The sequence below is a fragment of the Empidonax traillii genome, unplaced genomic scaffold, assembly GCF_003031625.1.
Source record: "Empidonax traillii isolate 1590-97213 ecotype Southwest subspecies unplaced genomic scaffold, ASM303162v1 scaffold954:size226960, whole genome shotgun sequence".
In the NCBI taxonomy this organism is placed as follows: domain Eukaryota; kingdom Metazoa; phylum Chordata; class Aves; order Passeriformes; family Tyrannidae; genus Empidonax; species Empidonax traillii.
This window is the reverse complement of record NW_020956147.1, coordinates 35723-49663: the sequence shown is the minus strand read 5'-3', so window position 1 is coordinate 49663 and position 13941 is coordinate 35723. Positions and strand designations below refer to the sequence as shown.

Sequence of the window (13941 nt, the reverse complement as noted above, 5' to 3'; positions counted from 1 at the left end):
GGCTGTAATGAGTGTGGTCCTGGAGCAGAGAATTAGGGAGGACACGGGGACAGGATCAGGGGAACAGGGCAACAAAGCCTGGAGGCAACCTGCAGTCACCAGGCAGGTCTGGCTCATATCTGCTGCTGGCCTGACATTTGCTTTTCAGAAGAGGAAATATTTTACTAAGCTGAGGAGACAGTGTGGTATTATCAATGATAAAAAAAAAAATAAGGAGAAAAAGGAAAAGATAAAAAAAAAATACAGCAAAGCACTGAAGAACTTGGAGAGCATTCCCTGGATGGATCCCAGGAAAACACCACAACTCCATCAGCAAACACCACGGCAGGAGCTTGATGGTTGACAGGCAGGGGAGCGTGCCAGAGGAATCACACTGTCCCTCCTTGTCCCCACTTTTCCCAAATTTCTTTGGTCCAGCCTGGAAGAGAGAGTTCCCACAGTGCCGATGGCTATGGACACACGTGCTCCCCGTGAAATGTGCGGCTTCCTCCCGCTGCTGGGAACTGCTTTCTGCTCGTGTGATTCCAAAACCACAAGGGCACATCCCCCAGCCCCTCAAAACCCACATCCCAGCCAGTAAATCCGGGACGGGATATCCCGGGAGGGGAAGGGAACTCGGGGCAGTGCTAGGGGACTGGAGGATGCCGGAGGTCTTTCCCAGCCCCAAAGCTCCCGTGATCCCGAGCTCCGGGGCTCGGATTCGCCTCTCCCCCCTCCCCACCAGCCCTCCCCCCGCCCGGCAGCGCCCAAACCCCTCCCTCGGCCTCCCTCCCCACCTCCGCTCCGGCTCATTCAGAACAGATAAGGCGCCGTCACACGCAGCCTCCCCTCCCTCCCCTCTGCCCCAGCCCTTTAAAAAGCTTTATGCCACCAAGAATCCCTCGGAACGGGAAGGGCGCGAGCAGGGAAAGGCAGGCAGAGGAGAGGCAAAAGTATCTCCGCAGCAGCGGAGGGTTCGGAGCAGAGCAGGGAAATCAGGGATACCCGGGGACAGGGGCGTGGGCATCCACATCCTCAGTGCCACGTAAATGTTCCCTCCCGTCAGGGAAGGAGGCAGGAGGCAGCGCGGGGACCCGAGGACGAGCCCAGCTCGCTGGTGATGGCATGGACCGGCCGCTGCTCCAGCCGCGCTGCCCACTGCCCGCTGCCGCCCGGCTGCCCCCGAGGGCGCGACACTACTGATGCGGAGCCGCTCGTAGCGAGTAAGTCACCGCGTTTCCTTTGTTATTCCAGCTCCCTCCTGCGCTCCTCTGGCTGCCAAGGACCAGGAGAACAGCGGGCGGGAGGACTGAGATGAGGTGTCGGGTCAGCCGAGGGCCAGGGCTCCCCAAACCCGCCGCGGTGGGAGCTGGGGGAGATGTGCTGCTGTCCAACTCAGCAGCGCCGGGGAACTCTGTGGGAAGCCGGGGATGGGATGTTGATCCTGGGCAAAAGCACCGGCAGATCTCAGGAAGGGATTCTGCAGGAAAACACGTCAAAAAAATCCGAAGTGGTGTTAGTGGAGATCACTGGAATGCAAAGGGAATGGGGAGACCGATCAGTCATCAGCCCTGAAATGCATGGAGTGACTCCATAATCCTTATCTGGAGTCAAAGACTAAATTCTTTCATGATTAGGGTACTTGCCCATCACCTTAGAGTTTAAAGAGCCCTGGCAGCGTAGGCTCCAGATGATGAAGTGGCATGTTCAGCCCTTGGAGGGGACAGGGAATGTATTGCACTGGGATTCCCTGGGGGGCTCACAGCTCTGGGAGATAAAACATGACTGATTCTTTGGTTTTTTTATCCATGTCCTGTTGCATCCCTTCACAAAGGTGCCTGGAGCCCTCCAGCTGTGTCAGCACATGCTGGGTGGGAGCCCCATGCTCACTTTTGTACATCCCTTGGCTTTGACTGGAGAGTTTCAGGAATCAATGAAGAACCAGCAGAAAGTGGCCCCGTCCCAAAAAACTTGCCATCTGACTTTTGGGGATTCTGGCATCAAGCAGGTCCTTCCTCCTGCCCCTTTTAAGTAGACCTTGGACTCGCAGCAGAGCAGCTGAGAGGGAAACCAGACTGGCTTCTCTCCCCTGTGCTCTGACCGGTCCAAAAAACCAGCATCTTCTGTGGCAGGTGGGGAGTTTGAGGGAGCAGTGTTTGTGCTGGGGGAGTTATTTCACTTCTGGGGTTCAGTCCTTTGCCCCACAGTTCCTATTTAGTTGGAGATAAAGGGTCAGGATCATTTCTGATTCCCATGACAGAATATTCTCCATCTCTGGAAATTTCCAGCCTAATTATTTGCCAAAAAAAAAAAAAAAAAAAAAAAAAAAAAAAAAAAAAAAAAAAAAAAAAAAAAAAAAAAAAAAAAAAAAAAAAAAAAAAAAAAAAAAAAAAAAAAAAAAAAAAAAAAAAAAAAAAAAAAAAAAAAAGAGTTTTGGAGTCATGTTCTGAGGCAAATCTCCAGACTCTTTTATATAAGTCACCCACTTTCTGTTCAGTTTGAGGTCAGGAGAGGCCCTTGGATGTGTGGGGTGAGTGAGCACTGGCACTGCCCCTGCAGTTTGAGTGAGGTTGGTTTGTCTCTCAGTGGGTTGAAGGCCTTGGGGCAGAAAGAGCCTGTGTTTGGTGAGTCACCTGTAAACTGTTTGGGTGCAAGGTGCTGGGGAAGTGTGAAGTGGTACAAATCATTTGATTGTATTTTGTTAAGGCAGCTGCCAGTGTCAGAGTGATTCTCAGGTGCTGTAGTGGGGAATTCCTAAACAATGGAGAACAGGAATGTTTGTGCTCCTGGGGCAGAATTTTCCTTTAAAATCGAGGTTCTGCTCTCCCCAATATTCTCCATGTTCGCTGCAGGAGAGACAGGAGTGTCTTATCAGGTGTCTCTCTTTCTTTGTTCAGTGTTGGGTGAAAGACATCAGTCACATTTTCAGTGATGCCAGAAGGTGCCCCTAAAAATAGAGCCTGGGGTGAGAGGGCAGAGACAGAGAGGCTGCAAAGTGCCTCAGGCAGAGTCACCCCCTGGGAGGTGGAAGGATCAAATTGGTTTATTTTCAGGTTTTATTTGTTGGTAGAGAAAATACCTGTTCTAACTTGAGAAAAACACCTAAGAGCATAATATTGTGCTTGCCTCCTTTGTACAGGGACTCTTTAATGCAGTGAAGTATAAGATAATTAACTGGGAGTTACCTGGATTTTATCCTCCCATCCACCCAGTGCAGCTGTGCCACAGCAAGTAGGAGATGCCTTTCATCCTGTAGAAACTCCATGTTCTCCAGTCCTTGTGCTACAAGTTGCTAAAGCCCATACACTGGGATCGTTATGACATCTCAGAAGGCATTTTCTAATTTTCATCTCTTTTTTTTTCTGTAAAAAAACCCTACCCCAGTGCATCTTCTCATCAGTTTAGTTTCTCCAGTCTTCTCTGCATAGGACTGAAGTTATTATATCTAATACAACTGTGAGCTTGTGTTATCTGTGGAGTTTTTTTATACTTCAGTCCATAGTTGAGGCAAAAAATCTATTTGAAATCTGCAGAGAGAACAGAAACTGTCTTGGCATTAGAAATAATCTTACTAGTTATTCATGCTGATAGATCAGGCTGTGCAGGCTCTGCAGAGCAATCTTTAGACACACCTGAAGCAGACAGGGACTGCATTCACTGCTGCTGGAGTGGGGAGAGGAGAAAAGAGCTGTGCAGAGGCTACAGGAACTCATTTAGGATTTTGGAAGTGCTAAATTTAATTCCCTGCCCTGCCACGGACTTCCAGTGTGAGTCTGGAAGAAGCATCTTTGTGACTGACTTCCCCATCTTGAAATATGGGATATAGAGCATTTCCTGATTCCACAGCTCTTGATAAACACATAAATAAAATTAGCAAGCTTGTGATACCTGTGTTGAATGCTGTGAAACACTGGGACACTCTGGGATTGGGATGGTCCCACTGGTCCCTCACAAGTGACAATGAAAGGGCTCAGGGATATGAGAGCTGGGACTATCCAGCATTGCTGGGGAGAAGGGTGGATTGGGAGGTAACTAGCAGGTAAAATTAAAAGTACAAATGCCCATGAACTCTTTCTTTGTGTCATATGAGCTCCCTGGTTTGTGTGGAAAGGCAGAACAACCTTCTGTTTGGGTATTTCTGAGCCAAACGGACCCTGGGCAGACAGGAGCCATCAGCAGCCCAGCTCTGTGATGAGCACAGGGTCGTCCTGCTCCATGCTGACCATCAGTCACCCAGTTTGTGCACGGGGGGGGGGGGTCTTCTCCAGCCCCAGAGGAGCTCCTTTGTACGATGAAAGCACTGCTGAGACACCAAAAACTCAGAGGAAATGAGGGGCATCTTCCCACCTCAGTGCTGACTGAGGTTATTCTTTGGAAATTCTGGGATGAGGAAGCTTTTGAAGCACGTTTAGTAGTGAAGAGCCCCAGGGCTCCCTTCTTGTGCAGTGGCTTTCAATCTTCTGCCCTGGCTTTGAACAGCAAACTTGTTCTCAGCCTCCCCTCCACCTGTGGATCTCCAGGCACCTTCCAAAGAGGCAGCCACCACAACCTCTGTTTATATGGGCTCAGAAAACATAAAGATTACATGATTTACACAAAATTTATCCACCTTTCTTCTTCTTGCATGTGTTGAAAGGTGTTGGTGTTGTGGGCTGTTCAGTCTCAGTCATACACAGGCAGGAAATAAAAGTAAATAAAAGGATGGAGGGAAAGATGCCTCTCTCAGGGGAATCAAAGCCCCACCTAAGTCAGTACCTGTCTAACAGTCATTATTCCTCAGTGTCAAAGGCCATTTTTTCCCTAAGATTTTTCTTCTTCCTTCGTCTTTCCACCAGCACTCAATGTTCAGCAGCCAATTCCTTTATTCTCTTTGGGTGCTGCTGCTTTCATATTCTTTATTCTTCTGCCAACTTTCCCATATTTTCAGTGCCTGCCAATTAAAAATTTTGTTCCCTTGCAGCAGTGGAACCCAGAGGAGAATTATGTGGCCCAGAGGAACCTGGGCACAGCAACCTTGTCTTTGTTTTATGTGGTGTGGGCCGAAGGGCAGCAAAACAACCAGGTCAGATTTTCCAGTAATATTTGTTTGGTATTATTGATTGTTTATTGAGTAGTATAGGACTCGTTTGGAAAAAAAAAAAAAAAAAAGAGGACAGAACTGAGTAAATTTCTGTTTTGGGAAGGTGTGGGAGGTTTGCTAAAGAACAGTTGCTCAATTATTCTCATAATGTGAGAAAACACAGGCATCAGGTTTAAAAGAAACAAAAGAAGTGTCTGTTTTTACACAAACTCGATGACAAATTCATGTCTTTGAACTCCTCCTGCCTCCAGTTTAGTCCTCTCCAGCAGCAAATCCTCTCCCCAGTTAAACTGGTGTTCACTTCAGCAAGATGGTTTAAAGGGAAAAAGCCACCCTGGTCAGCAGGGAAAAAAGTTTCTTGCAGACTTCTCGTGCTTTCCCGTCTGTGATGTCTTCAGCAAGTTGCTGGAGCTGTCAGGAGGCACCTCAGCTCTGCCAGGCAGGGTTTGGGAGCAGCTCTGCCAAAGGTTCTCACCTCAGCCCAGCCTGACTCTCCCCAGCAGATCCAAGAGCCCGAAATGTCACCGCTCTGTCATCGGGGCAGAGGCTCAACAGCAGCGAGGCTGATAAAGAGCCTCTCTGCAAGGGTGATAATGCACTGACTCACAGCTCCTCGGGCAGTGGCCTGTCCTGAAGGAAGGCAGCTTTGTAAGAAGTGACATTTTTATTACCCTGGCCTCGTTTAAGCAAAGATGGGAAATGCCAAAGGAACAGAACGGGGGGTGTGACTGTGAGAGGCAATTTGGCCTCCCGGAACTCTGTGCTGGAGGGAGCAGGGATTTCCAGACTGCAGCTGGAATCTTTGGGAGGTGCTGGCACATATTTACCATTTTGTGGAAGAGATGTTTGTGCTTGGCAGCAGTGGCAGTTTATTACACGGGGAAGGGGTTAACCAAGTCCTTACATGGTGACAGTGCTCCTCCTAGAGCACCTTGTCCTGCGTGCTGAAGTTTCCAGGGCAGTTAAAATAATACTAAACAAAAAAATGACAGCAAATTTCCTCGTGCCTGGGATCCCACAGACTGTATCACAAATTTTACCATCGGGGAATTAAGGCAGAGGGGAAAGCAGTGATTTACTCAGAATTAGAGAGAAAATACATTTTTGGAGAAAATCATCTGAAGCAGAGAGAGCTGGCTGGTGTGCAGCCAGCCAAAGCTGCGCTCAAACTGCTGACCAAGATCGTTCTTTTTAAAGAATCCAAAGCAAAAATTCAGCTGCTCAGTTATTTCCAGTAACCACGTAACTGAGGTTCCGTTTCTCGTACGATGGGAGAGTTGAAGATTAAACATCAGGAGGAATTGTGTGGCCAGGGAAGTTCTTACACAGCAGGAATGTTTCTGCTTTAGTGGATCACTTGTAAGGTGTTCCTGAAGGTTTCCAGCAAGATTTCAGTTGCCCTGTAGTTGGAGATCAGTAGCACTACAGAAGGGATGTTGCCAGTCCTTGGAGTGCTTTAGTCAAAGCAGGCTTTCTCTGGACATTCACTCAGGGGCAGTTCCTCTTGCCTGCTCCACCAGAGGGATATTTCTAGGGATTTAGGCTTTTGGACTGTTTTTATTCAGTTCTTTTTAACATGTTCTAAGATCCTTTTGGTCTCTTTGGTGTGAACCCAGAAGATGAAACCTTACACTAGATTAATGTCTCGAAACTGATTTTTCTGCCTTAGTGTCAGTGAAACTCAGCTTCAAACATAACTTTTATAATAACATTATCTTTAAAAGCAGCCCTTTTAAAATTGAAAACATGCTACACTTGCCTGGTTTTACATTCAGATTGATTAAAAGCTTTTTATCTGAAAGGAGTAATTTTAGATTAATCGATCAATGCAAACACACATCAAGAGGGATATTCACAAGAAGAAAGCAAAGAGGTTCTTCACTACCTGATTCCCTTTAAGGCAGAGGATGGGAGGCTTCTTTCCCTATTAAAGACGTGGGGGGAAAAGTGTGTGATTGTTCTGCCATGTGAAGCGAGAGTCAATGTCATTATTGATGCTAATTATTCGACAGATGGTTGTTATTTGACAGATAGTTATTATTTGACAGCCCCTGGCAGGCACTTCCCACGGGTGTGGGGACAGACAGCACGGTGCAGAGGGGTCGGGAGATTTCCAGTGCAACAGGCAGTGAGAAAAGATGTGTCTAAATCCACTGTGAGCCAGCTCTCAGGAGCCCAGGAGGGACAGAAATAGAGGTGGGGGTGAATATTCTGCCAAAGGGAACGCACAGCACCGGGGTTATCCAGGGTCGCTGCAGTGGGGTGGCAAACCCTATCCCTTCCTAATTGACCACCCCAGCACCACTAATCCCTATTATTTCCCCCTCCCTGTGGCTGCACAGGCCCAGAAACCTTCCAAGCAGGCAAATGTGGCAGCGTGAAGCAGCTCTGGGGCTGAGCTGGGGACAGATGGTTGGGCTCCCTGCGAGCAGGGCCAGCGGGGCTGGTTCCAGCAACAGGCTCCGGCTGCTTCGTTGGAGTCACGATTGATGGTGACTTATCCAAGGGCTCAGAGTAACTCTTTGCTGTTAACCAGACTTGGCTGCAGCAGAGTGGAAGTGGAGATTTGTTGCCTCATTTATTCATCCTGCCTCTGCTTCCTTCCCGCCCACCCTTCGTGCTTTTTAATACCGAAAAGATGAAGCTGCTTCGCTCAGACTTAAAATTGTCTCTCCCAAGATACTCTTAATTGTAGCTCTACACCTTTTCTCATTCACAGGAGCATAAGAAGATTAAAGATAGAGGGAGCAGTAATAGATTTAGTTAGGTTTTAATAGGATTTGCAGAGGACAATGCAGGAGAGTGAACACCACAGAAAATATTGCTGCTCTATCTTTGATATCCCTAAGGCTGCTTAGGGAGTCTTTGATGGAGATTTTGTCTGTGCCCTGCATCCAGAGTCAAGGCTCTCATTTTTTAAAGGAGTATCTAATCACCTTAGCAAACAGGATGTTACATTATAACCTGCAAAAATCATTGCAGCCATCATTTTGCGTTATTTATTTGTGTCTCTGCCAGCAGAATTCTGCATGTGGACAGGGGGATTTTAATAAGTGGCTGATACATCTCTGAAAGTGCCTGGTGATTTTGTCTGATGTCAGGGGTGAGTTCTGAGAGATCCCATTAACAGCAGGCCTGGGTTCCTCACACTCTCAGCTGTGGAATTCAAGGTGCTCAGTTCAAGGTCTGGTTCATGTTTGAAGACCCAGCTCACAGAATAAACTTCCCCAAGGTGATTCAGCACTCCTGAAATCTGAATTATCCCTGGAGATGCCTTTCACTGTTGACTGGGAGGGAAATTCTCCTGCATCATTTAGACTTGGGGTGAGGTTTAGGTAGACAGTGGCACTCAGCATTTTCTCTTTATTCCTAAGGTTTCTCTTGATTTGCACCCAAAACCTGAGGCATCAAAAAACTCCAGCCCCTCTAGAACAGATGTGTGGATGTATCTTGACTTCGTTCCTAGTTGTGACCTCAAGCAAATTTGGTGTGCAAAAAAAATAGAAGGACAAAAAATACCCCCCAAAAATGTCCCAAGGTTTAACTGTTTCCTGACTCCCAACCTTGCCCATCACCAGGTTTTTCTGAGGTTCCAGGAGTGACTGGCAGCTCGCTGATGTTTGAAGAGCCTGTGGATAATAAATCACTGTTTAACTTTGCAGCATTGTATTGATTTGGATTTATATTTATTGTATTTCACAGAGTCACAGAATCTCACTGAATATTCTGAGTTGGATCCACGAGGATTATTAAATCCAGCTCTGAAGTGAATAATGCACAGGGGGGATTGAACCCTTGACCTTGGGGTTATTACCAACTGCGTTCATCTCAGGGACATTATTTATGTCTTTATATATATTTATTATATCTGTATATTTGTTATATTATTTATATAGATATATATTTGTCATATTGTTTATGTATAGTTGTTTATGTTTTATATATTATATTTATATATTGTATTATATAGTTATTTGCATATAATTATATATCATTAATAATATATCATTAATTATATATAATATATTCATATATAAATATATAACATACATATTTATCTATTATATTTATATATTTACTACATTATTTATTTACATTTATTATATTTAACTTAGCAGCAATATATTTAACCAGTGGCTGTTGGAGGAGAAGAGCTGAACCCTCTCAAAGTGTTTCCCAGCACAAGTTCCGATGGTGAAACAGCAAAACAAAACAAGGTTTGTCTCAGCCATTTTCCTTCTATCTTAAACTGCACTTCTTTGTTCTGCAGCCCAGCCATGGCTGGAGATTCCAGGATCTTCATGAACCAGGACATGGACATCGGAGTGACCTCCAGGGAGCCCAAGAAGATTCCCAAGCAGGCTCGGGACGATGTCCCCATCGCCACCGATCGGACCCGCCTCATCTCGGCCGAGGGGAAGAAGCCCCGGCAGCGCTACATGGAGAAGAGCGGCAAGTGCAACGTGCACCACGGCAACGTCCAGGAGACCTACCGGTACCTCAGTGACCTCTTCACCACGCTGGTGGACCTCAAGTGGCGTTTCAACCTCCTGGTCTTCACCATGGTCTACACCGTCACCTGGCTGTTCTTCGGGTTCATATGGTGGCTCATCGCCTACATCCGGGGGGATCTGGACCACCTGGAAGATGAGAACTGGATCCCCTGCGTGGAGAACCTCAGCGGGTTCGTGTCCGCCTTCCTGTTCTCCATCGAGACGGAGACGACGATCGGTTACGGCTACAGGGTGATCACGGAGAAGTGCCCCGAGGGCATCGTGCTGCTCCTCATCCAGGCCATCCTGGGCTCCATCGTCAACGCCTTCATGGTGGGCTGCATGTTCGTCAAGATCAGCCAGCCAAAGAAAAGGGCTGAAACCCTCATGTTCTCCAACAACGCCGTCATCTCCATGAGGGACGAGAAGCTCTGCCTCATGTTCCGCGTCGGGGACCTCCGCAATTCCCACATTGTCGAGGCCTCCATCAGAGCCAAACTGATCAAGTCCAAACAGACCAAAGAAGGAGAGTTTATCCCCCTGAACCAAACGGACATCAACGTGGGGTTTGACACAGGAGACGACAGGTTGTTCCTGGTGTCACCCCTGATCATCTCCCATGAAATCAATGAGAAGAGCCCCTTCTGGGAGATGTCTCGTACCCAGCTGGAGAAGGAGGAGTTCGAAATTGTGGTCATCCTGGAAGGAATGGTGGAAGCAACAGGTAAGGGTCTGCCCACAGCCAGTCGCAGTTTTGAGGGGGGAAGGGGTAAAACGAGGGGCAGTTTGGCAGTAAGATTTTACTGCCAGTGTCACCTGGAATGAGAACGTGGTCCTTTGTCCTTCTCAGGGGGGATGTTGTGGTCTGAGATAAGCAGCACTGAAAGATGGGTCCTCCAGCTCCTGTTTCACACTCCTTTTGTAAGTCTGGTATTCAGGCAAAGGAGTCAGTCATGGAGCTGCCCATAATCACTTAGAACTGATCCCTGGGAAAAGGGAATGGGTTAAAGGAATTCCTGAGGGTTGTCATGGTCCTATTTCCTGTGATCAGAACTCATGGCACAAATCTTTGCCCATTCCTCCTCTGTAGTAATAACTGGCTGTAACTGTGCTGTTTGAGGTATTGCTGTGGTGTTGCTTTTCAGTGGGGGCTGTGAAGTGTCCAAGTCTTGCTGTGTCCCATAAACCAGCACGTGCTGAAGCTCAATGACTTGCACGTGGTGCAGGACACACATTTTTCAAAAGGAGCTCAAAGAGGAAAAAATACAGAAACTGCTGTTGTGCCTCTTGCAGCCCAGCAGCTGTTGAACAGCTTAGACAGAGCTGTGTAAAGGGTGGATTAGGAGATCTGCTCAGCCCATTCCCAGTTTCCTCCTAGGGGGGTGCTTGTGGCAGGTGATGAAAGAAGGTTGTGTCCATACACAGTAAATCTGGAAAAGCTCTGGGCCTCAGCTTTCCAAAGGGTAGAAGGGTGGATGAGTGGATGGATGGCCACAGAGGCCTCCAGGCTGCTTCCCACAGGTATCTCCCAAGCTCTGGGTTGGGAGGAGGGTGACCCTAAAAGTCCTGGCACCCTGGGGTCATTTTACCTCTTGCAGCCAGTTCCTTTGTTCCAGGTGTTCCTTTAGCTCCTGTTGCAGTGTTTTCACACTCCTTGAGTGAGTCTGGGATTCAGGCAAAGGAGTCAGTCATGGAGCTGCCCAGAATCACTTAGAACTGATCCTTGGGGGAAAAAGGAAGCTGAAAAAAGCTGTTTTTCCCCTTTGTGTGAGTAATTTAGTTGTGAGGTGGCCTTGTGAGCCCAACATTTTCCTGTTGGTGATGGCTGGATATTTTTTTTCCATCTTGATGAAGTTCCCTCTGAATCACTAGCAAGGATTTTCAGCTTGGCACAAGTACCTGGAGGGATCAGCACCCTGTCTCCCAAATTCTGGCCTTTGCTTACTATGAATATTATTCCCTCCTTGAGATTTGTCCTTGTTGAGGTCCTGACAGCCTGAGGAAGGGGAGTCTCTCAAATTCCTGCATGCCAGACTTTTCCTTTTAAAGACAGAGAGTGTCCCAGTATGTTGCTTCAGTCAGCAGGTGATCAGGACTTAGCCAGGGAGAGCTGCTGGGAGATGGTACAGAGGTTACACTGCCCCAGGGCTGGGGTTTGCACTGCAGAGATGGAATTTATCAGATGTTCTTCCCCAGCAGAGCACTGGCAAAAGAAGGGGTAGGTGGAAAAGGCTGTCAAAGATTTGTAATGGCAGCTTATTTGAGAGCCTGAACATTTACTAGAGACCAGAAGCTCCCAATCTGAGCGTGGAATGTTGCTTGTTTGTCCAAAGCCTCTTTCCTCGTCACACAGTGATGCTGTAAATTCTGTCTGAAGCCCTTTCCTCTCAGTGAGGCTCAGCCTGTGTGAGGGGAAGTCATTATCAATAACAACCCTGGAATTAAAAGCATGGCACAGGAATAATGTTGCCTTACAAATGGGCTCCTGTCCCAGAGGGATTGCACAGCCGGTGTGTGATGACATTAAGGAGCACATATCTGTGCAAACGAGTTCTGCTGGGCTCAGCCAGGCTGGGAAATGAAAAACTGGAGCTGGGAGAGGCAGTTTGTGCTGAACCCAGGGCTGAATGGACCTCAGGTGATCCCATGATCCCGTCCTGAGGCTGGGATGGGCTCTGAGGGACATATGGCAACCGGGCAGGGGGTGTTTTGTCACGAGGAGAGTCACCTTGCAGAGACTGTTTGTGCTTCCCTGCTTCATCCTCACACTTGGTAATATTGATAAAGCCCTTTGGGGGATATTAATCCCGACCTTTATGCCTTAAAATCTGCTCCAGCAAAATTCTTCAGGTTTCTTCCCTTGCCATTTCACCCTGCCAGCCCCATCTGCTCCCAGGGATGGTGTCATACACTCACAGCAGGACTGCTGTTAAATCATGACACTGTCACAGCCTGGTCTGGGTCAGGGCAGTATAAAAATACAGCAGGCCATTTGTTTCCTTAGTAACCCCTGTGAAAAATCAGGATCCATCACCACGGGGTTCACCTGGCCAGGATATGCAGCTCCATTCATGGAGCACGAGAGGCCACCAGTCCTGGGTGCTCTGCTCTGCACTTGTGGTCAGCAACAAAATTAATGGAAACTCATTCCATCTTCACAGGCAACAGCAAATCCCACCCTAAATGCATCCAGTGCTGGTGGGGAAACACAGCTGTATTTTTCGTGAGGTGTTTTGGCAGCAGGTCAAAACGGTCATTGGGCAATATAGAAATGACTAAAGAAATTTAAGTGTGATGCCTTGACTAAAAGTGTGAATACTTTTCATTGATAATTTGGGACAGCAGTTTTATAACTATTTTCAATAGATTTAACCAGCCACACACATATTACAAATTAAATGTATCATCTCTTCTCAAACAAGTAGCTCTATTTACTGACATTTAAGTTTAATTCTGATCTAGTGGAAAGCAAAGAGAGTAAAGAGTTTCAAATGAAAAGTGTAGAGTAAATTCTGAGGAGTTCACACCCTTCAAGTAATTGTTTGTTGTTTCATTTGGTTTTTTTTTTTTTTTACAAAACAAAACATTGTGGTTTAAAACAATGTTTTTGTTTTCGAGTTGACTTGAATTTTTAAAAGCCTGAATAACAACACACTCAAGAACAGCAGCACAGCAGCCAGGCTAAAATGTAATGTTTTTATTTTGCTGGAAAACACAGTAAACATCGTGTTATTGTAGCGAGAGCTCTCCAGGGACTCAGGGCTGCTCCCACAGAACCAGCTGTGGCACAAAGCCCACTGATGTGGGTCTTGCCCATCAATCTTTGGGTCTGGGTGAGGCACCGGGAGTCCCCAGGAGGATATAAAAGGCCAAAGGGAGGGGCAGTTCCTGGGCAGACCTGTCGGGATCATTGCCCGGTGAAAGGAGCGCTGTAAAGACAATATCGATCTCAGTGACAAGTGTTCTGCCTCCCAGGGCTGCTCCAGGGCAGCAGCACCACTCCCAGAGCCTCCCTGATGGACTGGACCAGGGATGACTGCAGGGAATTAATTCCCTTTGCCCTGATCAGAAAGGGACACTCGGCCAGCTCAGCTGCCCCAAATCTGACCTGCAATAAAAGGCACTGAATGGACTTCTTCTTCCACTGCCTGTGCTTCCCACAGTGGCAATGAAATCTTGGAGCCATCCTGCTGAAAGAGCAGCTCCAGGCTCTTGTCAGGCAGAGCTCCTGCCCTTCCCCTCCTGCTCCCCAGAGGGGCACAGTGTGGAAAGCAAAGCTGCTGGGGCAGACAGAGGGAGCAGAGATTCAGACCCCCCCTCCACGTCAGGCAAAGGCAGCTGGGCTGGGATGGACAATTTGACTCATCCTTCCCTTCCCTTCCCTTCCCT

General features: G+C 47.5%; 1 protein-coding gene across 1 annotated transcript in view; it reads left to right on the top strand.

The window, feature by feature from the left end:
• The first annotated feature begins 885 nt into the window (after positions 1 to 885).
• KCNJ5 (potassium voltage-gated channel subfamily J member 5) overlaps positions 886 to 13941 on the top strand; it is a 21350-nt gene continuing 8294 nt past the window's right edge. Inside the window, exons 1-2 of the mRNA XM_027903271.1 lie at positions 886 to 1202; positions 9330 to 10276. Of these exons, the coding sequence (XP_027759072.1) occupies positions 9337 to 10276 (940 nt within the window). The 5' untranslated portion in view covers positions 886 to 1202; positions 9330 to 9336. The remainder of the gene's footprint in view (positions 1203 to 9329; positions 10277 to 13941) is intronic.